The sequence below is a fragment of the Telmatherina bonti genome (assembly GCF_933228915.1).
Source record: "Telmatherina bonti genome assembly, chromosome: 23".
NCBI classification, from domain to species: domain Eukaryota; kingdom Metazoa; phylum Chordata; class Actinopteri; order Atheriniformes; family Telmatherinidae; genus Telmatherina; species Telmatherina bonti.
The window spans coordinates 10491277-10518353 of NC_136632.1; the positions used below are offsets into that span (position 1 = coordinate 10491277).

General features: G+C 38.1%; 1 protein-coding gene across 1 annotated transcript in view; it reads right to left on the reverse strand.

Moving 5' to 3' along the window:
• Positions 1–27077, reverse strand: part of cacna1c (calcium channel, voltage-dependent, L type, alpha 1C subunit) — a gene marked incomplete at both ends in the record, with an annotated part of 191722 nt that overhangs the window by 16808 nt on the left and 147837 nt on the right. The window contains 24 exons of the mRNA XM_079263032.1: positions 2733–2816; positions 3746–3829; positions 6239–6349; positions 6498–6656; positions 7042–7243; positions 7363–7509; positions 7618–7670; positions 7758–7865; positions 7960–8047; positions 9383–9415; positions 10691–10797; positions 10881–10940; positions 12918–13047; positions 13205–13337; positions 13597–13666; positions 13768–13885; positions 14570–14684; positions 14970–15090; positions 15222–15423; positions 15582–15733; positions 19627–19700; positions 19848–20008; positions 21696–21722; positions 24709–24799. Of these exons, the coding sequence (XP_079119158.1) occupies positions 2733–2816; positions 3746–3829; positions 6239–6349; positions 6498–6656; positions 7042–7243; positions 7363–7509; positions 7618–7670; positions 7758–7865; positions 7960–8047; positions 9383–9415; positions 10691–10797; positions 10881–10940; positions 12918–13047; positions 13205–13337; positions 13597–13666; positions 13768–13885; positions 14570–14684; positions 14970–15090; positions 15222–15423; positions 15582–15733; positions 19627–19700; positions 19848–20008; positions 21696–21722; positions 24709–24799 (2630 nt within the window). The remainder of the gene's footprint in view (positions 1–2732; positions 2817–3745; positions 3830–6238; positions 6350–6497; positions 6657–7041; positions 7244–7362; positions 7510–7617; positions 7671–7757; positions 7866–7959; positions 8048–9382; positions 9416–10690; positions 10798–10880; positions 10941–12917; positions 13048–13204; positions 13338–13596; positions 13667–13767; positions 13886–14569; positions 14685–14969; positions 15091–15221; positions 15424–15581; positions 15734–19626; positions 19701–19847; positions 20009–21695; positions 21723–24708; positions 24800–27077) is intronic.

Consider the following 27077-nt stretch of genomic DNA (forward strand, 5'->3'; position numbering starts at 1 on the left):
GAAAAAACATAATGGCTCATTCATTTAAAGAAAATCAGTCCGTTGCTGAACAAATCAATCAAACCCAAAGCAAACTCCAAACCAAAGTGTGCAGTGCCACATCAGAGAATTGTATAGATGACAAAGGTGTATATCGCAGACTGAGGGAACCTCTTTAATCATTTTACATTTTCTATATCATCAATTTTTCATAACCGTTTATGGATAAAGTTCTTTATATATTTATTTATTGGTTGCTTGGCACCGTGCTTATGCAAAATGACAGTTTATAAAATTTGTTAGCTACATATTCTTCTTTAAAAATGGAATAAAACATGCACAGTAATATCAAGGAACACTTCAGGAATTAACCAGTTGCTTTTACAAGCAGCTCTGTCAGCCTCTCATGGGCACAAATGGACTTCCTTTGTAAAAGCATGAGAACAAGTGCCAAACGCATACACCCCTGGGATAAACCAACCTTATTTGTATTCCTGACCACTGTTGTCTGAGGTGAAACACACTGCATTTCAGCACAGGGGGATATAGCACATTCTCTACCAGCTTTACATCCTCAAACCAACTAAATTCTGGGAGTTTGGGATGATTTTTGTCCCACAGCTTAAGATGCATGGTCAGCCTGGTTACATCTTAATTTAGACTTAAAAGTGGAAACCTCAAAAAATGACTACATGGGTCGAATGTTTATGCAGTTAATAACAACTTATAATTACATGGAAGAAAAAGCAACTATCTAACTGTGAGATCAACTGCAAGTGTTAAAATGGCATCCATTACTGCTGCAGGGACATTATTAAATGCCTGCTCTTTTAGATTAACCTGTACAAGTGATGCTTGCTGGTGCCAAAACCCAACCAGGAAAAACTAAAAGCATGTTAGTAAAGTATTACTATGCAACTGATTTAAACATAACCAAGAGTGGAAAAATCCCTCTAATATCTTCTGGTTGGGAGGACAACATGTTTGTGTTTTCTTCAGGAACATTTTTGGCTTCTTCTTTCACTTTATGTTAGAAAACAGCACCAAAGCTGGATAAACATGTAGACCGGGATCCTCAGTCCTGGCCCTCGAGGGCCAGTGTCCTGCATGCTTTTCAAGTGTCCCTGCTGCAACACACATGATTCAAGTCAGTGTGTGTTTAGCAGACATGTACAGATCTTGTCTGAGTCTGTCTCAGGTATTTTCCAGCAGAGACACTTGGAAAACCTGCAGGACACCGGCTCTCGAGGACCAGGATTAAGGATCCCTGATGTAAATCATGAAAACATTAATTATATCCTAGCAGGAACACAAAGGCATTATATTCTAGAAGCTATCTATTGAAAGATCAGAGACAGTCGGGTTTATATGCTCTGCAGAAACCAAACAGGCCAGGTCTGCAGCCTTTAAGCTGTCATACAGATAATATATCAATTAACACAGACACATAAAAGACGACATTCTGTCCCTTCAGGACTTTTACCCAGATATTTGCTATTTGAAACACAATGTGTTAAAGCTGGAAACCAGCTCATCTAATGGAATTTATATATATTCTTTAATAAAAGAAAAATAACCTCATTCAAGAACAACAGAAAAAAAAGCTGCAGCATACGGATCTTTGACCAGTTTGATCAAAATATGGAAATATTGTTTTCTTCACAGCTAAATAAACTCCATCAAGTGTTTGTTGTTTTGTTGTCTTGTTTTAAAACTGTCCAAAGAGCACTCTCAATACCACAAGACTAAAACAGGCAAAGTGTAAATACGATACACTCAACATTTGACTTGTGTTTGGGCTATTCATTCTCATTCAGTCCCTTGCTGACCACAGGTTGATAATAAATGAATTCATACATACATTTACATAAATTTCATGGGCGCTGAGTAAATCCATTTATTGATTAAATTCTTCCTCATTAATGCATATTGTGAGAAAAGCACCTTGTGTTTTCTCATCTGTGCTTAAAGTTTTCTGATTTCTGGCGATTTATTAACTGAGGGTGTTTTTGACCCTTGGGTTAAAACAGCACTCTGAAAAAATGAGGAAGTCTGGGTTTGATGTTCTCCAAGGTTACATCCAATAGCAGGCCTGGATATACCACCTTTGTATCTGTCATGCTATACAGGTTCCATCATGCCAGAGGAAGGCTTCGTATCCTCCGTGGCACTGATGACAGAACAAATAATGTGGAACCAAACCAAGTGCTGTGTAAATGCAAATGCACGAGTCTCTGATGCTACTGATGCTCAGCAGACCGAGGCGTATATACCGATCTTAAGCTGTTTCAAATATTTAGATATCCAAACAAAACACTTGTAGATAAAAAAAGAAAAAAGTTTGTTTTATGCTGATGTGTGAAAACTGACAGGATGCAGGCATGAGAAAGAGAGAAATCTCAGAATAAAGAGGTTAAGGATGCAAGCTGTTTTTATAACCTCTTGTTATAATGGCTAAAACAAAGCAGTTGTGTTACCACAAGTTGTTCAGATGTTGGGAAGGAAGCACAACTCTTTTGCACATGTTAAATTACTCAAAGCCTCCAGAGGCAACAGTTGTCTGGCTTGATTTTGCCACATCTGGTTGTTTTATCTGCCAGACTTATTCAGCCATTTCTTCACTCCAAATACTGTGCAGACGAAGTTTCTCAATCATTTGAAAGCATGCGAGATGGGTATCAGCACTCGGTCTGTTTGTGTGTGTGGGAATGGCAGATCAGGCAGGAAGGAAGGGAGGGAGTTGGACTACTTACGTTAACCTCAGTGATTGCTATGTCAACAATGCTACCCACAACTATCAAGGCATCAAATGTGTTCCATGCATCAACAAAATAATGCTGCATTTGGGTGGAAAGGAAACAAAAGAAAACAAAAAAAAAACAAAAAAGGACAGAACAGAAGAAAAAAAAAAGGACAGAACATAAGACATTTAAAAAATGGAAACGACAAGAACAACAAAAAAGATAAAAATCAAAGGAGAGAGGAGAAAAATAAGATAAAAAACATTACATACATGAGCACTGGAGGTTTTAGTAGGAGGAGAGAGGGAAGTAATCAACAAAATTAAATGAGAAATAAAAGAAAAGAAGGGGCAGTCTGAAAGAGATGGACAGCAGAGGAGGAGCAGCAGCAACCAGTCATGCTTGTCCATGAGAGGAAATGTCAACAAGAACAACAGTACAGAACAAATTGCAACAAAATCACAACAACAACTAAAACGTGCCCACTGCTGGTTAAAAAGCTGTGTAAGGCTGTTTGTGATTGGTCAGTGAGTTAGTTCAGTTAGTTCAGGGATTAAACTGGAGTTTATGTCACAGTGCAGCCGAAAAAAACAAAAACAAAAAAAACAAAATGAAAGAAGAAAATCAAGAAACATTTCAGATTCTGTGAAGAATAAGAAAGAAGGACGCAATTTAGAGAGCCTTCAAAGCTAAACCCTGCCTGTGGACTCTCCACTTTCTGTGAAACCTGGGAAACAGCACTCTCTCTTGCTCAGGAGCCCTCTACGTTGGGGGCAGGTGAGGGGGAATGTCCCCCTGAGTGTCAGTGGCCATCTTGGATTTAAGGAAGAAGGGGAGAGGAGAAGGAAGAGGAAAGAGAAAGAGGAGGCTGACAAAGGAGCCAGAAAGATGAGGAGGAAACGCAGCACAACACAGAGGAGCCATAAAGGAAGGAGAGCGGAGGAAGGATAGAGAAACGAGAAGAAACACAAGACTGAGACAGAGGAGGTAAAGACAAGGAGAGTGAAAGGGGGGGTCGTACTTACGTTGATTTCACTGAGAATGACGTCTATTATGCTGCCAATTACGATGAGGAAATCAAACACATTCCAGGGATCACTAAAGTACCCCTACACAGGATGAGGTGAGCAAGAGGAGGAGGGTGAAAAAGGTAGGTTAGAAGGAAAGCAACATCTGCTGCCACTTCGCAGCCCCCATTAAGGTGGTATGAGACTGTACAGCGCACACACAGACACATGGGAAAAAAAAAAAAATCAAGAGTTTCCACTCTGTTATCTGTTCATCAAGTACAGTAAATTCCTGGCTCTGTTGAGGATGGTGTGTTCGACTGGTGTTAGTTAAGCTTTCCACTCAGTCAGGCTTTTTCTGCAGTGGTGGACACACCGCACCTTGCTCACTTAACCTCTTGTGGCCAATTCACTATCTGTGTTCATGCAGAGGAAACATTTATGCTAAATATCCACATAAATTTAGAAATTTTCTTTCCTGCTGCACAGTAACAGCTTCATTAATCTCTTGGCAAGTTAGCAAATATCTTAAAAAACTGCCCTCATACAGGATCCAACACGTCACCATGCTGGTTAAGTTATTCATGTCCCTCAAAATAGCTTTCTAATCAGATCAGAGTCTATCAGATCAGAGTACAACGTATCATTGCTTACTGACACATTTTTTCTGCCAACTACGGTAATAAGCCAGCAGATAGATGTAAAACCTGTAAAAATACACAAAATACTAAGGCGTGCACATGTCCCTTATAGCTGTTTGCATCTACTTGTAAACTGGCAGCTGGAAGAGGATGGTGTGAGAAGATCAATCATCCTGATCTGTTTTAAGCAGCATCATCTGTCAACAGTAGCTGAAGTAATTTATCTACACAGTGACATTATGCACATATTGCATATTACCCCTGGGTACCGTAGCCATAATAAAGCTGATTTCAGTCTTAGGAATATTAATACAGATCCAGAGTTAAAAAATTAGTAAAAGAAGGTTTTGTATTAGTGCCCAAATGCTGAAGTATGGGTTGGTTATATCAGACAATCTAAGCATATCATAGGCACACATGACTTTAAAAACAATGAGGAAAAAATAAGAAAAATTACCACAAACTTAACTTTTTATAAGCTAATCAACCATCAAACATTTCAAAAGGTAAAAAAACATGAAGGCGTCCACACGACTGCTTTCACTGCTGCAATAAAGAAGCCTGTCAAAGATTAGAAACTTAACAGACAAAAACATTAAACACAGAGCAAATTAAACAGGAGTGACGGACAAAAAGAAGGCTTGTCAGGTGGTCCCTTCTGTGTGACGGCTGTTTAAGAAAAAGTTTTATTGAGGGTAAGTCAAACCACGCACAGGAAGACATTTTCTTCCCATTGTGTGGAATGACTTGGGAACGGGCTGCCATGCTGCACTACAGAATTGTAGAAAGAAACTTTGTTTTTTTATCTCATAAAGATTCAGAACTCTGTTGGAAAAACCTTGACTTGCTCACCTCTCAAAAAAAAAGGGATACAACACTGCATCCATAATGCAGCGCAGCATGATGTACATTCCCAAGTCTTCCAAGTTAATTACTCTAACTGTGAGCAGTGGTGCTGAAAATACAGTAAAGCTTGAATGATGCCACTCAAACTAAGTGCTTTAAATAGTTCATTAATCTAAGAAGTTATTGCAATAAAAGCATATTTCATTCATGCCAATAACAGCACATTGTACAGAACATCATTTGGATCCTGGAGATAAACCAAGAAACAAAGAGATTTAGTTTTTTAGACAAAGTTACAAACTTTAATGCTGGGTGTGCAAGTAACACTAATAAACTTCAAAAGGTTTTCAACAATTAATATTAAATGTGAAGAAAAATACTACAAACACTAAAAGTTTTATTTCTATCTCCACAGGTAGGTGGGTTGAAGTGAAAGTTCAGACTAAATTGTAATGTATTGATATAAAACATAAAGTCTAAAGGTGAGTGGTGCTGCTGTTGCTATGGATCCTGCAGTGAAGGCTATAAAAAGAGAAAAATTACCTCCAGCAGGCAACTCAAGTTCACATTCATAATTCTCCTGCTCACTTGAGTACATTAAAGAAGTCAGACAGATAGCTGAAGTTTAAACATTTTAAGTCTTTTTTTCATGCAAGACCACCAATGACTGGAAAAAAAGTAAAATATGATGTTAAGTTGTCTATTTTTTATCTAAAGTTTCTTTTAAAGAATGAAACAGTCTGTTGCTGTTCAAATAGATGACACAAAGGGAGATTATTAGCTTGGGCTGATAAACCTCATGCAACTACATTGCAACAGCAGCAGTGCAACAAAAAAATCCAGGAAGATTAAACCACATGATTCAGAAAAATAATTATATGTGAAATTATCATGGGAAAAAAATCAAAATTCAATATAACAGCAGCAATCGGTCAACTTTCATTTATGCAGTTAACAGCCTGACTTGTTTTAGCATCATCTACAAAATCAACAAATTTCTGCGAAGCAGATATACTGTACCTACCCTGGGTTTGAAGGCGATCAGTTTAAGGATCATCTCTACAGTGAACAATCCAGTGAAGAGCATGTTGAGGATGTTCATTGCATCATTGAAATTTTTGGTCTGTCCATGATGCTGAAACAAACAAACAAATAAACAGAAATTCCATAATTCCCATAAAGAGTTCACGTTTTTTGGAAGCTTGTCCTTTGCACAATAATTCCTCTTTTCGTTTGAGTGCAAAGCAGCCGTGTTAGTTTATTCCTGAACATGTGTGACTCACCTGCATGGCCAGACAGATGGTGTTGAGAAGGATGAGTGTGAACATCAGGTACTCAAAGTAAGTGGAGTTGACCACATACCACACCTTGTACTGGTAAGGGTTCTTGGGGATGTAGCGACGCAGAGGACGTGCCTTCAGGGCATATTCCACACACTGCCGCTGTGACACACATCCACACAGGTGAGCATACACAAACCCTGGCTTCTGTCTAACATACGTCAGCTGAGTTCTTAACCCCACAGCTTTCTGTGTGTGGGGATCTGAAATGACGTAGAATTGCCTTCCAAATGACTGAAAATTTCTGAATTTCTATGCAGGAAAGTGGCAGAACAAACAGGTGATCCTTCTCTAGTTTCAGCTTACGTCATTTCTAAGCAGCTGCAGCTCTCTCAAGGCTGTACTGAAATAGTTCTGTCCTAAAAATCTTATTCAGCCTTCCTAGAACTATCCATGTCTGCCTGACCTCCATTCCTCTGTCAAACTTTCAGTGCTGCTAAAAAAAAAATCAGACTAAAAATCTCCTTTACTGACACAAAAACATTACCTGGTTCTTGTCCAGCTCACAGTTCTTATATTCTTGCTCTCCCTGCTCCTGGAATGTGACGATGACGAAACCGACGAAGATGTTCATCATGAAAAAGGCAATAATGATGATGTAGATGATGAAGAAGATGGAGATGACCACGCGGTAGTTGTAGATGGGCCCAACATCTTCAGTGTGTGAGTCTATGGCTCGGTACAGCAACCTGACAGAGAGGAGGGTAGAGTGACAGGAAAAGGGAAGGGCAAAAAAACCAATCATTAAAAATGGAGGGATAGAAGCAGAGAAGGTGCATATTGATTGTATTTGCTTGTGGATACACACCCTGGCCAGCCCTCAAATGTGGATACAGCAAACAGAGCCATCATTCCTTGCAGAACATCATCAAAGTTGAAATCACTGTTGTCCCACACCCTCGGGGCTCTTTCAGGCTTCGCAACGTCACCATCTTTATACATGATGTAGGATCCCCTTTAACACAAAAGCACACACGCACACACACACACACACATATGACTTTGTCTGGTAGTTTAAAAGTAAGGGAACGGATAACAGGCTCTGAGTGGGTGGATCTATTACCTGCACTCTGCCTGAGTCTGTTTAGAGCTGTCCGTGCAGAAGAAGAACTTCCCCTGATGAAAAGACGTAACCGATGTCAACTCACAAAAGCAGTAAAAAAAAGTCTTTATTTCTTTCAGTCTGGTCCTTTTTTCTTTTACCTTAAAGAGCTGCACTCCAATACAGGCGAACATGAACTGGAGCAACGTGGTGACGATTACAATGTTGCCGATGGTCCTGATGGCCACAAACACACACTGCACTACATGCTGTAAGACACACCAAAGATGACAGTGAATGTACAGCAGCTTTGATAAAAGGTGTGTATTTCATGTTTTAATCAAACAAGAGGAATGTGTGAACCTTCAACCCTTTGGCTCTGTTGATGGCTCTCAGTGGTCTCAGCACCCGCAGGACTCTCAGGATCTTTACCACATTAATGGCACTGGACCTGAAAGACACCAGAGAATAAACTACTAACCAGTCAACCAGCCTGAACACCACTAACTTATACATGAAAGAAAGAAAAGAAGTTTAGTTGCCAGAGTTTAAGACAAGAAAATTCATATAACAAACAAACAGGATCTTGACATAATTTAAACGGACGACTAAATATGTCAACATTTGGACTCAACAAGACAAATGATGCAAAATAAAGAAACATTTACAAAGAAAATACATTTTTAAGTAATGTTGTCAAGCCTATATTTTTTCCTGTTTCTACTTACGTGTATGCTAAAAAAAATACTAAAGCATAGCAAACTATGATGAATATTTTTATGGATTTAATTGAATTTCATCACTATTTTCTCCCTTTAGCTTATCATTTTACAGAAACAACAACTTAAAGAACCTATAATATAATATTGTTTTAAAAAAGGGTCATGGTCATGTAAATTCTTCATCAATGTTAAATCTATTAAATCATTAGTTGTCAACATTACAAATCCTTTTCAAATATTCTCCTCAACATAAATGATCAGATTTATGTATATGTTTATGTACTATAGTAGAACACACAACACACAAGTACATAAAATACATGGAGAGCTTCACAAAAGTACAACACAGACAAAAATTAAGACATGAACTGACATTTACAGGCAAACAGAGAAATACTGTGCTGTAAGAGAGTGTCAGTACAAGCCATCAATCAAACTGTGGAACCCTTAAAAAAAAGACGTTTTGTCACATACTAACGAAAAACATCAAATTAACACCTTGACATTTTGAATTTAATAATCACTGATTGGAAAAAGTTGGAACTTTAGTTCTGTGATCTGAACTTGGCTTCAGGGGATGATTATTACACCCTAAAGTTGGCACATTACCAATGTGCTAAATATCTCACTCCATTCCTTTCTGCATGAAAAGACAAAAAGCCTGCTGCTCAGATAAATGAAGAACAAACACAGATACTTTTTCCACTGTGTGACAAAGCCAGAATAAAACAAATAGATTCAAAATGTCAACGTATGTTATTCAAAGGGTGACATTTTAGGTGGTTAAGGGAGTGATTTAAAGGAAAACATTATTTGGAAAAGAGAAAAGAGGGAGAACACCCGTTGTGCAACTCTTTACAGGAGAAGGAAAAGTTTAAAGGCAGTTAAAGGTAGTTCCTCGTGGAGTGGGATGTTATCAGCCACATATCACAGTCAAACTAGCTGTGACCAGATGTTCTAGTTGTAGTACAATTCACACAAAAGTCAAATGCAATTAAGTTGTATGTATTGTTGAAACGAGGCCTCGGTTGACAGGGCTGACAGGAAAGAGAAACACTATTTACCAACCACCTGATGACAAGAAGTACTCTATCCATCTATAAGAAAACAAAAATAAATACGAAGTCATAAGATATGGATTTTTATATTGGTCAGGTTGCTACTGCAGCCATATTTCATGCTGAGATTTTTCCTAGATAATAATATATAATATATAAATATATAGTATAAATATACATGTATGTAAAATTTCCTTTTTTTATGAACCCTGCATGTTTTTGGTCTGTTTCTATGTGTTAACATAGATGTTTCTTTTTATAGTACATTATAATTTGGTAGCAACATAAACAAAAGTGCCTCAGAGAAAAGTGTGCTAGTTAAATGAATAAAACACCATCACAAGTAATTTAACTGTGATACATTCAAGAAAAATCCCACACACTCACTTGTTACCTTTAACAGGCAAAAACCACTGAGTTTTAGCATTCACGTGTAATTTCTATAAGCCAGGAGAGTTCCATTAATCCAGAAATATGAGAAATGAATTTGACCTATTAACTGGATATGAAAGGTGACAGGAGAATTGCAGACCCATTTATCCAAGACCCAATGAAACTTATTTTATAGTTTAAAACCAATTATGCTGCCATCTGTGAAGTGACATTTTGGCATGAATCTATCACAAAAGCACACTACTTGTTCATGATGGGAAATCATCTCTTTAATGTCAGAACGGTAAAATGCCATAAAACTGGGCATTTCCACAGATTACAGATTTGGTTTCTTTTAATATTGTTCTGATTGCGGCTTTGACTAAACTCTCCAAGACCATAGAAATATCAAATCAAAACAGTGACAGCTTTTCACGGTTAAGGTGAAGGTCTGTTAAAGGGGTTATTAATAACAGAGTCATATGGACTTACGTCGAGAAGTCTAGTCTATTAAGCATTAGAGACAGAGAGTGTAGTATAGCATATTAAACATCACAAATGTCACAGCAGTTTAAGGAGTTATTTGCCACAAGAAGCAGAAAACATTTTTATTAAACATGACAAAGAACAAAACAATTAGCAGTGATGTAGCGTAAAGTTGGTGAGTACTGAGAAGTGTGAAGCGTGGGACAATTTCCAAACACACATCTTTCTAGTTGTTAGAACTTGAGTGTATGTGAACTTCAGCTCACGTAGTAGCCTCTATTTGTGTAAACTATTTGGGGTTTTAAGTAAAAATAATACAGTTATGCTATTAATAATATTTGGATTTTCACCAAATCCTGCTGGAGGCATATGTGCTTAAATTTCAGATAAAAGGCTTATGTAGGGAATTAGAAGACTGTAACACATGCAGGAAAATTAACATAGTGTTGCACTCACTGTATTCCAGATGAGATGAGGGACACACTGACCACCACCAAGTCCAATATGTTGAAATAGTTTCTACAGAATGAACCTTTATGAAGGAAGGCTCCATAAGCTGTCATCTGCAAATAAACGCAGCTTTTAGTACGACACTAATGATGAACCATGATTGTATCATCATATCATCATAAACATGACCCACTACCTTGAGAATGATTTCTATGGTGAAGAGCCCGGTGAAGACGTGATCAGCATAGCCCAGGATCTGAAAAGCAACAAGGATCACATTTACTTACAGCTGACTCTTTCTGGACAAATAAACCCACACCGTGTGATTCCTGGTATTTGCAGAAATGCTTTTATCCAACATTGTTCCGTGACATTTTCCGTTTGTTAATGGTCAGAAAATAGAGGCGTTACATTATCAGCTGTGACTGAGTTTACATGCAAGTGTTTTACGCAAATAAAATACATAAAGAAACTGACGTTCAGTAAAGTTGTATAATCTTAAAAACCTGCGACATTTGTGTTTAGTTGACTTTTTTTTTTTTTTTTTTGCTATAACAAAGCTTCTTGGCACTAAATCTTATAATCATAGAAAGCCTGCATTAGTGGGATAAGCAGCAAAGTTGAGAATGTGGATTATGGCTTAAATTAGGTCTGTTTGGTCGAGAAAATGTAGACACTTTTTCTTTTGAAAGGAGCAACTCACGTACTCAGCTCTACTGTTCATCCCACAAATGCATTTTCCTTACAAACGTGACACAGTTTAAAAGGAAAAAAACAGAGGACAAGTGATATGGATGTGGTCATTCCACCACAGAGAAAAAGCATCACGGAGTGAAAACAAAGTACAATAAAAAATTATTGCATTACCCCAGTAAAACCACACACTACCCGGAGATAGTTACTTATACATGAAAAAGCTAAAATACCCACAGGAAAGAAGAATCAGGTCACCTGGGTGATGGCCTGTTTACTAGGTGAAAAACATACTCTGGTGAAACAGGAAAACATTTTGTCATATGAAGAAAATAAAACCAAACATTGAGGAAAATGTGAAAAAGAAACAAAAGTGAAATCAGAATGAGAGAATTTAACACTGACTATGTCTCATCACTGCAAACGACAAAAACCACATCTTGAACTGGACAGAAACCAAAGTCATTTGTTGAGAAAGCTACAAGTACCACAGCTAGATCATGGAAGCAATGGAGCAATGGAGACCATTAATAAGATGAGGGATCCTGCAGGTAATACATGATACCATGCTTCACAATTCACCAGGATGTAGGGGGGCGTAGTTGTCCTCCACTGCCTGACAAACTTCAGTAAGAACAGCTGATATGACCCTTAACAGAAACACCATGTAATCCTTCGAAAGACGGAAGTAAATAAGAAGAAATTCTTGCTTTACAACATAAAATCTGAACATAACTGAATAAGTTTAGAGACAGTACAAACCAGGGAAATAATCACGGTTTCTGAAGGTGTGAGATTGGCAAATTTTATCTCAAAGCCATGCACGAACAATTAAACAATTTTTAATCAGCTTTCTGACAGAGAAAGCAAACATTGTGCCCTGTCTTTCCATTAAACTAGAGTTCAATTAAAGCTATGAATACTAAATTAATAATCCATTGCAGGTATGTCCTTCATATGTCCAAACAGTAAATCTTTTGTGGTTTTACAGTTTATGCTTGAAGTTCTGTCTTTGATGCCATCTCACACAATTTTACACTTGGAGCAAAAACGCAGTGTGTCACCACTGTATGTAAAGTCTCTGAATAAAACAAATACATTTTCTTGTTGACAGAAGCAGATGTTCTTTTGGTATAAGTACTGAAATATGATGTGTCACATCTGAATAAAGAAAGCAAAAGAGTTAAAAAGACACTAATCTTAATACAAAGATAACAATAGCTGCCAAAAGAAATCTTATTAAGTAGAACAGGCTAGTAATATTAGGCTTGATTCTATATGTTTCATTCAACTATAATCCATTTAGTTAAGAATAAATGTGTGGGCAGCTAATGATGGCTAAAAAGTCCCCAGTCAGCTTTAATGTGATGTAGCCCACATTTGGCTTCATGTCTACAGTGTTGATCCAAACCACAATGGAAAAACTAAAAATTAAAAATCCAATCACTAACAAAAGAAAAAAAATAATTAAAAAGCCAAAACACAGATTATCTTTGTCTATTCATCTGTTTACTACAGTTTATATTTCAGAGTGTGTTACCTGGTTTCTGAAGGAGTCATTCTTGACTGGATCCTCTGCTGCCAGACTGATGCTACTGAGCAAGATGAAGAAGAGGATGAGGTTTGTAAAGATGTTATGGTTGACGATCTTGTGGCACAGAACCCTGAATCTATAAAAGAAGAGCGAGAGTAAGAGAATCTTGTGTAAATCTTTAAATCACATGAATATTTCAACAATCACAGCAGGAGGAGGCAGAGGACAGGAAAAAAAAAAGCAGACAGGAAAAGAGGCTGGAGAGGAAGGTGAGGAGCAGAACTGCTGTTTACTTGTTGGTGTGGCTGAAGACGAAGAAAGCGCGGGCCTCAGGCATGGGAACAGCCTTCTCCTTCAGCTGGATGTCAGAGAGTGGCCGCGGCCTTGGGCCCACTGGCATTTCTGGCTCATCTTCATCATCATCTCCTGATGGGGAGGATGGAGAAGTAGAGAGAGAAGGAGACAAAGAAAATAAAGAAAAGGAATATAATTTTAAGCACAATTTATCTCTTTAAAACACAGATGATGACCACTGACGTGCATCTGCATGTTAGAAATGCTATGTTATGAGCTTTATATTAAGAGATAGCAACATAAAAACAAGAAAGAGTGCATTTGGATAAAACTTTTTAGTTTAAAGTTCTCGTTTTGATTTGTTGATCCATCTGATGTTTGTGTGTTTTACCTATGTAATCATTTGCAGGATATGGGTTCTTCTCTTCGCTCTCATCTCCACAGCAGTCGTCCATGTTGATCTGCACACAGTAAATATTCATCTTATTCATCAGCTGTTTAATTTTAGCACACTTACTCAAACCTTTGGCTTTCGTCCTTCTCTGGCCACATCAACATGTACCTTAGTAGCAGTGTTGGTCTCTCCATCAGAGGTAATAGACTTCAGCTCTATCTTCTCACTCTTCTTTTCCTCTATAGGCGGCTTCTCGTTGTCATGGCGTTTCTCTGGACTGGCAAGCCTTGTGAAAGATGGAGGTTTTAACTTTTATTGTCTTTAACTTGCTCTTAACTCGAACACATTTACCCGCATGTTAAAACACTGATTTCCACTGAATTTCACATAAATTCACACGAGAAGGCTAAAATAAAGAAACACAGTGAATAAGTGAATTCCAGTCAGGAAGGGAAGCTGTGCTGATATGATCAAACCCAAAGGAAAACGGGCAGGGAAATGAATGTTTTCCATTACGCTGTGTCCTCAAATCGATACAGGTTGAAACCAAGAGGGAAACATAATGATTTGTTCCCCTGACGGGAACACTATCTTCCCTGGCTGCACTAAAATCTCACATAATTATTGCAGACAAATTACTTTTATAGACGCTAAAAATACCCTATAAATTTGTTTTAGAGAAAAAGCGAAGCAGGGAATTGTCAGCCAGTCTTAAAATCTAAAGAACACTATCATTATTGTTAGACTATTTTACTGCTTAGATTTCAAGGTACTGCTTCCTTAATCTATCTGAAAGAAATACTGACTATGGGGGATGTTGAAGGCTTAAGGTCTTCTTCAGAGCTGTTCAGCCCTTTTCCTTCCCTTTTACAACCTTTTTTGGTGTTCGCAAGATTAAAAATGTTTTCTCCTTCGTTGCCCTTTGCGTGTTCACTGCCTGCTCCCCTCAATAAATTTTTCTCTGCTTTACCTGGCCAGTTTTTTCCTCTCTTTTGCCTCCTCTTCTTCTTTCTGGGCTGATGTCAGGCTCTCAGCATCTGCCAGATTGTCTACAGCAATGGCCAAGAAGACATTCAGCAGGATATCTGTTCAGAGCATTGAAGTTAAGGATACAGCCGACCAATTATATTAAACTGCACGTCAGAGGAGCCACAAACCATCTCAACAGACTAAAAAAACAAACAAACAAAAAAAAACCACCAATAACTTTTAATACAGTGAAGATGCTGTCCTCTTACCTACTACAGATAAAAAAATTATGTATACTTTAATAAAGAAAATCCCAGTCAGAAAATAAAAAAACTTGTATTATTGTTAGTTGTTGCCTCTTCTGTGTGTATTTAATGTGAACATCTGCTGTTAAAGGATACAGTTTCCGCATATGAAGAGGATGATGAAGTAGATGCAGACCAACATGCCAGGAAAAGATGGACCACCATATGCCATGATGCCATCATACATCACAGAGTTCCAGTCCTCTCCTGTCAGAATCTGTGGAGAAGGAAAGAAAATAATCTGATTAATCATTTCATAAATAAATTGCATTGTCATTTTGTGAAAAAAAAGAGAATTGAACACAAGATAAACTGCTACTGGGCGATGAATTGTTTCACTGTCATTACCTGAAACACAGTGAGAAGAGACTGGGGAAAGTTGTCAAAGGTACTCCGTCGGGTCTCGTCAAAGTTGAATTTCCCCCCAAAGAGCTGCATGCCCAGCAGGGAGAAGATAATGATGAAGAGGAAGAGCAGGAGCAGCAGGGAGGCAATGGAGCGAACAGAATTGAGCAGGGACGCCACCAAGTTGGACAGAGAGTTCCAGTATCTGCAGGAAGGAAGCCAAGTTAAACTCTATCAAAGCACATTTATGTCCTCAAAAATTTGTTGTTTTTTGTTTGCCATCAAAACCATTCATTACTAACCTATTATAATTGCATACAGCATTTAACATGAATGCAGAAAAGGTCGTAAAATCATTGTAACCTGGTTATTTTGAAGATTCGGAGCAGGCGTACGCAGCGTAACACAGAGATGCCGAGAGGAGACATGATCTTTGTTTCAACCAGAATTGTCTCAAGAATTCCTCCACACACCACGAAGCTGTCAAACCGGTTGAAGAGGGAAACAAAGTATGCCTGTGGAGAGCAAAGAGCAGTTAAAGCAGTGAGCTCTCAGGAAATATGTAGAGTTTATGCTGCATTTTGCAAAAGTATTGAGCCACCTCTTATTGTGTTGTGGAAATAAATGTGAGGACTTATTACAATATGTGCAACAAGAAAACATAAAGTAAAAGTCCAGCCATGTTTTCGGATCTACCTGTGCATTTGGAACAAGTGTTAACACTAACAGGCTCAACTACCTTGCAGTGGTGCTGAGCTAATCAAATTCAACTGGTTTAGTGACTGGTTGGAACAGCTGCCATTTTTTACTTCATGGCACCTGGACTATATACACCTCTGCTAGAAAAGTACAGACCTCCACCAAGCAGCTCATTTCCACCCATACTGTCTGTAGCCTCCAAGGCTTTTCCAGGAGGAATAAAACAACTTTTATTTCCCTTTTCTTTTTCTCCTTGGCTGGATTAAATTATGGGCTCTTGATCTCCTCTTGCAGTCAGAGGGGTGTCATCCTAGAGGACTGGAGAAAATGACCTTTTTGACCCGAAAGAGGAGGACGGCTTCGGGTGTATTAGTTTTCTTTTCTCTCCCCCCCCCCCCAGATAAACACACAATTCACATTTACCTCCAGATTTCTCTTTCAGGACCTCCTGCAGACCCCAAACCAGATGGTCTGAACAAAACCTCTAACACAGTTTACAGTCCCTTAGGTCAATAGATACGGAATGTCACATCGAACTAAGCAACTGGCCCTTGTCAAAATGACACCTTTACACCTCCAGATAAGACTCAATGGCGCCAGGAGAGAGACCCGGCAACTCTGCTTTGATCCTCCCCGAATATACATTCTGGGTGACAGATCCACCCCTCTACCCACAGGAAGAAACTCCAGATGCACTTCTTTGTGTCTTCTTTAAATTTCCTTTCACTAACTGGTTTAATGTAGCCTACATGATTTTTGTTGATAGGTTTGACTGAAGTTTCCCTTTTTATTCATTCTCATATGTGATTTAAATCCTTGAACTGATCACACATCAGAATCAATCATGAACACTTTACTACATAATGTTGGTTATATCTTTCCAAGTTTGGAACCCCTGTTAAGCAAATAATAGGAATGGATAAGAATGTAACTCTCTTTCAGGATTCATCGGCTGAGGAAGACAAGTCATGCCAATGGATTAATCCACACTTGATAAGAAATATGTGAAATATGCAACAATTGGGTTTCATGTGTAAAAGTATTACTATTGGTAAATGTTCCCTTTTCAAGCAAACAAAACATCTGCATGAGTCCCCAGAATGTTGATTGCCATGCTTAAAGCTAGGAAACAAAGTTAATAATTTGATTATCATGATCATGTTAATGAAATGGGAGAAAGGAACCAGGGCCCGCAGTGAAATAAGACCTGAATCACTCCTACCCTCTTGGTTAACAATCAAAGCTGACCTGATTGGGTAAGACTGACCAGCCTTCTGACTATTAGTGGTTTGTGATTGGTCAGGACCTAGGAGGAAGGGTCCAGTTAAATGGACCCGCGCTCTGGACTTCGTGGGTTTTTTGTCCTCCCTTGTCTTCTCTCTCGGCCCTTGACTCTCGATCGCCGTGATTCTTGTACTTTGACTTAATTTCGTTGCCCTCTCGCAACTTTCCGCTGTACGCAGCTGTTTCTTTGCTCTCATAAGTTTACTCCATCTCTCTTCTTTTGTGCGCGTAAGATCTTAACGAGATAAGTTCGAACAGAAAAGTAATATTTGTGTTGAAGGCGAAACAAGCCTTGTTTAAGTTTACCCAACGAACATTTTTATTTTTCCTTTTTGAGATCAGTAATTCACCAGAACCGCAGTTCCACTAATTTTTGCGTCTGTACAAGTACTGCCTACCCTCAGACAGTACGCGTGGAACACAACCATTGGAATAATTTGAGTACGAGAAACACCGCCCTTGGTTCTGGGATTCTGCTGGACAGAGATCCCAACCCGTTCATCAGAGCAGCTCCAGACCTACTTCTCCCGACGCCAGAAGGTCCATTTCCCGGAGACTTGCAGTCCAGGACAGAACCACCCGGTCCGCCGGCTCCATCAACTGACCCAGCGGGAAAAAGTAGGATCTTCATAGCGCTTTGATATCACTTGTGGTGTTCAACAGTACATCAAATTTAACCAAAGTATAAATTTGAATTCTCATCCAAACACAATATCACTAAGTATAATTTTAACAAAGATTTAAGTGAAATAACGATACCGATTTAATTGCTTCAATTCCAACCAGTTCCTTTCTGCCCCATTTCATTCAATTCATTTTTACCTCTCATTATTACTGTCATAAATGAAAATCCCTGTAAACAAATTCACTTGACCATCTCACCAATAACCTCTCCATCATTGCTCATTTTCACTGCTGTATGTTTACCATCATTGTAATAAATATGTATAATCAATTCATCCGTTCTTGTCATAATTTCTGAATGTACAATTTCTGGTTCATTCGTTCTGAGAATTTACTACTTTAAGTGAGACTGTGTTTATTGAATTAAGTATATTTCAGGTTTTCTCATCCTCCTGAATCTTAAGTTAAGTAAAAGTGATGAGTGGTGCTCCGAGGTAATTAAAATTTAATAAGTAGTAATTGATAGAGGCATAGTTTTACTACACTGTCATTGCCACCCTATAGTCCTACATTTATGTTATATGGATCCACTATTAGGTTCTAAAATCACTGATAATAAATCCACAGTGTCTTTGCTATATTGTGAGATTTGTTGCATGTTTATATCTTTATTTGTTCTCTTGCAGTGATGAAAATTCCCAAGATCCCCTGCTTTTTCCTGTTTTGGAAGTTAGTATCCAGATCTATCTTTGATATTTTGTAAAACCCGTTGGGAACCTCTCCTGTATTTTTGGCCGAGTACCTTGACCATTTATTGTGGAGTTATATGCATATATTCTGCAAATATCATCATGATAAAGAATTTGTCAAAAGCTTCCTGAATCCAGATTATGATCCAGATCATGACCAAAATTTAACTGAATCTAAGTTAGTAAACTTAAAAATCCCTAACCCAGTGTTTTTTGTGTATAGTTGCAAACAGAGAGACAGAAAGATAAAATGCTGGCAAAAACATAAAACCTCCTTTGCAGAAATAATAAAAATACATGAAAATGCACTATTTAAGGCTAAATAAGTGTCTTTATTATTTAACTAGCCTGAAAATGATCCCACACTACTCTATCACATTAAGGTTTAGGCTCTTACGAGGATTATTTACGTTGCACAGATCTGTTGCTATTGTTTTATTTGGCCAGATCTTGTGATGTGTGACATACTTAAGCCCTTTCTCCCAGTTTCCCTTCCTCATGAATGACTTCTATCAGGTACACTTCCATAGAAACCATTACTGATTAGGTGAACAGTGAATGTATCAATACAAATGTCCGATCCATCTCTTCTTACCTGGGTCAGATGTTCATTTTTTATTTATTTTTTTTCATATTCTGTAGGAAATCACATACTAAACATACTGCTTGTCTGTTACTGCTCTGGAGACAGCTTTCTTCTTTTGTCCTCAAATTCTTCCCTTTTCTCAATCCATTTAACGTCTTCATTATCACTGGGTCGCCGGTGATGATGAAGATGTTTATCATCATCCGGTGGTAATGAAGAGGTTAAGGACACACTGCAAAGATGTGCCAAGTTTATAGCCAACAGCTTTTTGGGAATCACCTTGTTGATGCAAAAGTAGACCCTTACTTTCAAAATTTACAAGAAAATCTGGCTCCATGGAAGCAAATCATAACTAAACAAGATTTGGCTCAAGACTTCTGCACAGAACTGTATTTCACTTATGAATCATAACATTTTCAAAATGCTTATTGCATTACATAATGACATGAACTCATTTGCTTCTCACCTGTAGCCCGAGACTGTACATCTTCAACAGCATCTCACCAGTGAAGAGTGCTAGTAAAACTTTGTTGGCTATATCTATGGAGAAATTAAATAAATATTTAAAAAAATAAACAACATCAGGTTGGAATGAAAATAAAAAAGGCAACCATGCGGGATCAGAAATACAAAATTTGTGAGAAGGTCAACAATTTAGTCCATTTCCCACATAAGTGTGAGATGTACCTTGTACATCTGTTAGCCACTGAGGTTGCCGGTGATGTTCAGAGGCAATGGTCAGAGTGTTGAGGAAGACGAGGAAGATGACTAGCCAATAGAAAACCTGGGATTTGACTGCTGCACGACACTTCCTTCTGAACAGCCTGTTCCACCTCCGAGAGTAGCGACTGCGAAGGAAGGACAGATTGAGAGGTAAAAATAGATATAAAAGAAGCAAGTATAGGGGAATAAAGAAACCGTTTAGGGAAGTTTAAGTGACAGTGGGATAGTTTGGAAGGAAAGGATGGAAAGACAGAGGGAGAGAACAGAAAGGCATTAAAGTCAAATGAGAAAGAAAATAAGAATGTAGGAGTGAACACCTACCAGAGGAGAAGAAAAACGTAAAAATAAAAAGATTTACATCAACAAATGAACAGAGTTAAAGGTGAATAGTGGAGGAAAAAGAAGAAAAAAAGAGTCAGTCAGTGTTGAACAAACTGATGACATCAGCTCTGAGTCCGTGTTTTTCTCTTGTTTTAGAGCAGAGCTGTGGAACCGTTAGTCATCCTCAAAGGCGTTTAACACCAACGGGAAGCCAACACGAAGCACTTTGCTGTTCACTGAGTTATGCATCCTAACATTTGCTCTTTAAAAAGATGTTTGAAGGTACAATTTAAAGTAAAATGTGCTCTATTGTGATCCACACCTCCAGCAAATCACATCAAGAATACCATTTTAAAATGACAAAAGAGCCAAACGTGGTCAAGTTCAATATGTTGCTCAGTGTTGAGCTTAACAAGCTACTCTGCACGTTCCTGCTCTCTGCTATCAAAAAGTTATTGTTTCTAGTAATTGCTTCACACCCCGTAGTCCCATCTTGGTACATCTCTCGCTTCAAAACATTGTTTTATTATTATTATCTTTTTTTTTTGATGTACCAACAATTTAACAACTCTTTTTCATAAATGTCCTCTTGTGAGTAAGTTGCATGAAAACAACTGAAAGCAACAACCTGAGCTGTTGTTGCTCTAGCAGTAGTGAAAGTAGTGAAACATGACTTTAAATAACAGTTTGACATCCACATGCTGCTCATAAATTATACTATATCGTAAAAATATAGTACTTCCTAACTTCAAAAATAACATGGAAATAATATTAGAAAATAAAGTAAGCATCAAATTTCTGGACAAGGTAAGAAGGAGGTGATCATTTTAATTAAACTACATAAATATAAGATGGTAATAGTTGATAGTCATCAGACAGCATCATTTTACTCCTGAGTAAACACTGTTTCACGTAACATGTCTGTATTAATACAGAGATGTATCCCCGATTTGTGCTTGACCAATCGTCTTTGACAACAGATGCATGACGCGATTCTTCTTCCACCTCATCTGTCAATCAAAGTGTTGAACACGGCTTTTTTCTTTCTTTCTTTCAGTCAATACAAAAATAGCCTCGTCCTCCGTTTGTGTGAGAGCTGTTTAGTGTCAGTTATGGCACACGGCGGCTTCTGCCATGATGCTCACACTCAGTGTTACACGAGACATGACTCACAACACTACGCAAGCAGATCTGGGTTCTGACACCATTTCCTTACTTTACAGACAACATCTGCTAAAAGGAACACAAATTTGTACAGAAGTAGTAGGATGCTAAATTTTTTTTACCCATCAGATGATTCAGAGTCATCAAAATCATAATGGAGAAAAGTCTCATTTTGGAAGTTTTACAATGCTGAACTATATATTAGGCTTTGTCTGAGTTGCTTGCATATGCTTGTACACAAACACACAAGCAGCATCTGTATAAATAGCACTGGATTAGAGACATTGTAGCAGATGAACTGGAAGACTACAGTAAACATGTACTAACCTGAACTTGGATTTGGAGATCCTAATTCTGGAACACAGAAAACAAAATGGATTATACATAAACACATAACACACACATAGACTGGTACACACGACAGGGGTGATTTGAGGAGGATAAAGGGGGAAAAACTTCCCTCATTATCGCAGACATGTGGAGAAACATGTTTCTCGACCAACCTGCATGCATTATGTTTGCACCTTTAGGGACCATTTGTTTTTCTGCTCAAGTTTTTAATAAAATCTTGCAGATGCTCAAAGAACATGTTTGTCCATTTTAATGCACCACTGACAACAGTTTTGTATACAAAATAACAACATGAACATTGTTCACTTTTCTTGTGAACAGATCACCCCCTTTAAACACATATATGCATACAGTGGCATCCAGTCAAAAGAAGACACAGTTAGTTTGGGTTTCCTCTAATCAATCTATCCTGGTGTCAAAAAACACAACTCATTAATGGGAAAGAATGTCTGTTGATTGTTCACCACTGTAAGAGCAAGAGGTACAAGACGGAGAACTGAGGACAAGAGATTATGGATGACATTTTGAGAGAAGAGACAAGGAGAGAAGAGGAAAGGAGAAGACAGAAGAGACGAGGAGAGGACAGAAGAGAAGAGAAGAGAAAGGAAGATAATAGAAGAAAAGAGAAGAGAAGAGAAGAAAAGAAAAGATGAGAAAAGAAAAGAGAAGAAAAGAGAAGGGAAGAGAAGAAAAGAGAAGAGAAGTGAAGTATTTTTCCTAGAAATCTAAATTCATTAAAGCATTTAAAATCATGTAATTTGTCGCAATAAATCTGGCTGAATGTGTGACTTTAGAGAAGAGAAGAATAAAATAAAAGAAAAGAGAAGAGAAGAGGAGAGAAGAGACGAGAAGAGAAGAGAAGAAAAGAGAAGGGAAGATAAGTAAAGAAAAGAGAAGAGAAGAAAAGAGAAGGGAAGATAAGAAAAGAAAAGAGAAGAGAAGAAAAGAGAAGGGAAGATAAGAAAAGAAAAGAGAAGAGAAGAGAAGAGAAGAAGAAAAGAGACGATAAGAAAAGAGAAGAGAAGAAAAGAAAAAAGAAGAGGAGAAGAGAAGAGAAGATAAGAAAGGAAAAGAGAAGAAAAGAGAAGGGAAGATAAGAAAAGAAATGAGAAGAGAAGAAAAGAAAAGAGAAGAGAAGTAAAGAGAAGAGAAAAGAGAGAAGAGAAGAAAAGAGAAGGGAAGATAAGAAAAGAAAAGAGAAGGGAAAATAAGAAAAGAAAAGAGAAGAAAAGAGAAGAGAAGAGAAAAGAGAGAAGAGAAGAAAAGAGAAGGGAAGATAAGAAAAGAAAAGAGAAGAAAAGAGAAGAGAAGAAAGGAAGAAGTATTTTCCCTAGAAATCTAAATTCATTAAAGCATTTAAAATCATGTAATCTGTTGCGATAAATTTGGCTGAATGTGTGACTTTAGTTTTTAAGGGCATTTAAATCTCCCAATAGCTTTACTTGACTACATGCAAAAAAAATAAATAAATAAAACACCAAAAACAAAACAACTCTTGCAGCATTGAATCTTCTTGAGAGGTATGGTAATCATTGAATTGTGTTTTGCAGATAAAGTGACTGACTGGCTGACCACACAGCTGACTGAAGCAATGAAATGTGTCACTGACGGCCTGAAAGAAAAAGAAAGTGAGTGACTGGCTGGATATGGGACCTGACAGTACATACATCTCTTCTCCGCATGTGCCCGTCTCAATTAAGAGATTAGCAGGTGCTGAAGTAGCTGGTGTCCCGGGGTGTGCTTCCACAGTGATTGGATGAAAAACCACTAAACACCAAAAGTCTGACTCCTACAGTAGTACGTAAAAACTTTCACATAGAAAGAGACAGACGTAAGACTTTCTTGTCCTTAAGAAGACTCCCCACAACATCCCAAGAAGGAGTACAGTTTCCATGAAGTTTACAGAACCAGTCACTAAAAGTATGCTTTTATATATGCTTAAATGCAGCTTATCTTAACAGATGCTCTGACTGCTTTGTCATACATACCAGTGAAGTCATTTTGGTGATACATATCGTATTTCAGATGCAGACTTACATCTAACATATGTTTTTGTTTGACAGGGTACAAATAAATACAAACACCATAAAAAAGACAAAATAACTTATGGACAGATAAACAACAGCGTGCCAACCAACTGTATTTTCTGCCCCTGTGGTCAACAGTTTTGTTTTTTTCCCAATACAGCTTGAAATTGTAACTTTCTTCTGTTCTGCTTTGTTCAGAGTGATGAACAGCTTTGTATGTGGGTGTTTGCTTGTGCGTACTGAAGTAGCGGCCCGCTGGGGTCACGTCTCCTTTGAGGCCTTGAGTCTAAGAGAGAAAGCAACTCACTTGTTTGAATAATGTAAAAAAAAAAAAAAAAGAAAGCAGTGGGAGATCAGGAGTGGGTGAGTCAGCTGTTTGTGTGCTCCCACAGGAAGGGAAGAAAGCATTATACCAGCAAACACATGAAGGGCAGAAAGACACAGGAAACAGAATCAGAGAGGCATGAAAGAGGAAGAAAGCTGGATTGTGATTCGACATATTTCAGATCCACATCAGATAAGGTAACAAGAAACCAAAATCCAGATCGAAAACAAAATATGGATATGATTGTGTGATTAAGCAACTACCCTTTTAATGCTTTTTAGTCGTATGGAAGAAGTCATTTCCACATGTAGGAACAATGCATGTGCTGACCTATCTTTTCAGACATCCCCAACTTCACTTAAAGTTCTACCTGTGAGTGTATTCACAACCTACGGTCACTCCACTGCAACAACCTTTGGGGCATGAATGCCTGCAAATCTCAGAGAGTTTGATGAGGTGGAGGGTGGCTTAGATAGATCAATGGATAGAGGCAAGAGGAGCCACTCGGACTGTGGCTCACACTGCAGGACTAATAGGGAGAAAAACAGAGGCTCATCCATGAGAACAGCAGAAGGGGGCTGAGGGAGCTCAGGCAGCAGATGAGGTGTGTAAGTGAGAATGGGTGAGGTATACTCACGCTAGCCTGGTGCAGCAGGTCTCCCCCTCCACGTCTCCCCCGGGGGCATTGTCTGTGTTGACTGATTCATTCTCACTGGCTGGCATGCTCACTATGAGAAAGGTGTGAAGAGGAAAAAAAAAAGAGAAAAAGGCAAATTATTAAGTAATAAAAGGAAAATTAGTTGTGCATCTCAATGGAGCAGAATTTTACTTTTTGCCCAGGTATTTATAAAACTGTAGACTTTAAGTGTGCTAAAAGACACTTGAAAACTACATGCTACTGCATTCAGTTCTCTTTACTGAAGCAATGCACGGACCAGTGAGTAAAAAACTTAATTCTGGTTTCTTGAAGATAATTTACCTAACTTGTCTTAAACCCACTTCTACAACTGCTGACACAGGGAGCCCATGAAATCACTGCAAATATTGCACAAATTGCCTAAACTAATGACATATTAGAAATAATTATCAGTGCTGGATCCGAGGACAAAACATCTTAAACAGCTGTTTGAAAGGGTTTTGATTTCTGAAGGATTACTCAACAAAACTTGTTTGTGACGATAACTCCTCATGGAGATTTTATGAGTATGGAAACATCTGCAGATTTTAGTTTTGGGTCTACAGACACTACAGGAGACGTTGCATGCCCATTGGAGGCATGGGTTTCTTTTTGCAGATGTGTGGTGGAAATCTCTCCCAGACCAATTTTTCTTAGTTTATAAATCCACATGGAGAGTGCCAATGTGTCACCTACAGACATGTGTGACGGATGATGTTCAAAGGTAGAAGGAAGGATGAATACTGAGAGAATGGCCGAAGAGATTGTAATATGATTAATACGAATTGGTGGGTAAGAATGAAAGTGTTTAAAAAGGGGGGGAAAGGGAAGCTGACTGGAAAATATTGAAGAAGGATTGATGGAGAAAATAATGTAAGCACTTAGATGGTGGAAGATAGAGCGAGAGAAAAGGAAGAATGTAGGGTTGGCTGGGCGACAGACTGATAGGAGATGATCCATTGGTTTTTATTGCATCTGTCAGTATTTGCTTGCTGGCGGGAATGAGATGCATTCCCTTTACTTTCACCTGAAACACTTACTGTAATCCCTGCTGGGTACCTGAACCTGACTTCACATGCATTTGGTGTTCGTTTGTTGTGCTCTTTTTTCTTTTCTTTTTTCTTTTTAAGCTACCATTCTTCTAACCCCATGTATCTCACTGGTATTTCTTTGAGACTATCTCATGTTAAACATAGAAATTGAAATAATGTTTTGTTTTATTTAATGGCTTGTAATTGCTTGACTACCATCATATCTGACAGCATTTTATGATACTGAGCAGCGTCAGTCCACTGTATTTTGACACATGGGTTATTCATGAATTAGCTCAGTGTTGTAAAGATCATGACAGTCTCTTTGAACATTTCAGCAACAAATGTGAAGCTGGATGCTTTCTCACCTCGGCACGTGCCACCTACTACTATGTTACTTGGTTAAAAGCACTTAAGGCCCTCCAGTCTCTCCTAAGGCTACATCCTTTCAAAAAACGTACGACATCAGCGCGGTGCCCTCCCCTCAATAGAGTTCTGAACTAGTTTAATACCTATTGTTAGAGCAAACCCCAAAGACCTGAGACACAGGGACAAGGAATGAGATGAAGGAAAAGGAACACAGAGAGTAGGAGGGAGAGAAATGACTAGAGGGAATGAAAATACATGATGGCAACAATGATCACATTTTTTTTCAGAAGAAAAGGGATGTTAGTTTAGTGTTCTGATGCTAAATATCTATTAATAGTGCAATCTCTAAAAAATAAGTAAAGCTCACTGTTGTACAGTTCCTGTACACAACTCTTCTGTACTAAAAGCACGGTACAAATACAAATAAACCAAAAAATATTTAAGCATGTTTAAAGTTAATGAACAATGGCAGTAGAAAGCATGAATAAATAAAAATGAAAAGGATCTGACTGAATTAGCGTCAATTCTTCTTCTCTAAAATTAATTGACAGAATATATGGGCGCAACAGCAGTCCTCAATAATTTCCTATAGTCGTCTAAAAGTTACTTCCATCTGAAGTCTCACTTAAAGGTTTGCAGGCAGCTGTGTTGCATTAGCTGATTTGATATTTTGTGAAAGGTTCTCCAAGTTTTTAAAATCAGACCTGTCTTCTGTGTTTTAAATAGTTTTCCATGTTTAAATGTTTGCTGTTTGTTTGTTTCAGATTGTTTTCCTCTGATCAGAAGATGCAAAGCAGACAACATATGATAGCGATTTTACCATGTGTAACTGTGAACATTCATGTCTCCTTGGTTGAACAGCTCATTCTCAGACAACTGTCTTTGCTTTCCTCTGGATGTTCAAAGTTTAAAAGCAACAAAGACTTTAAT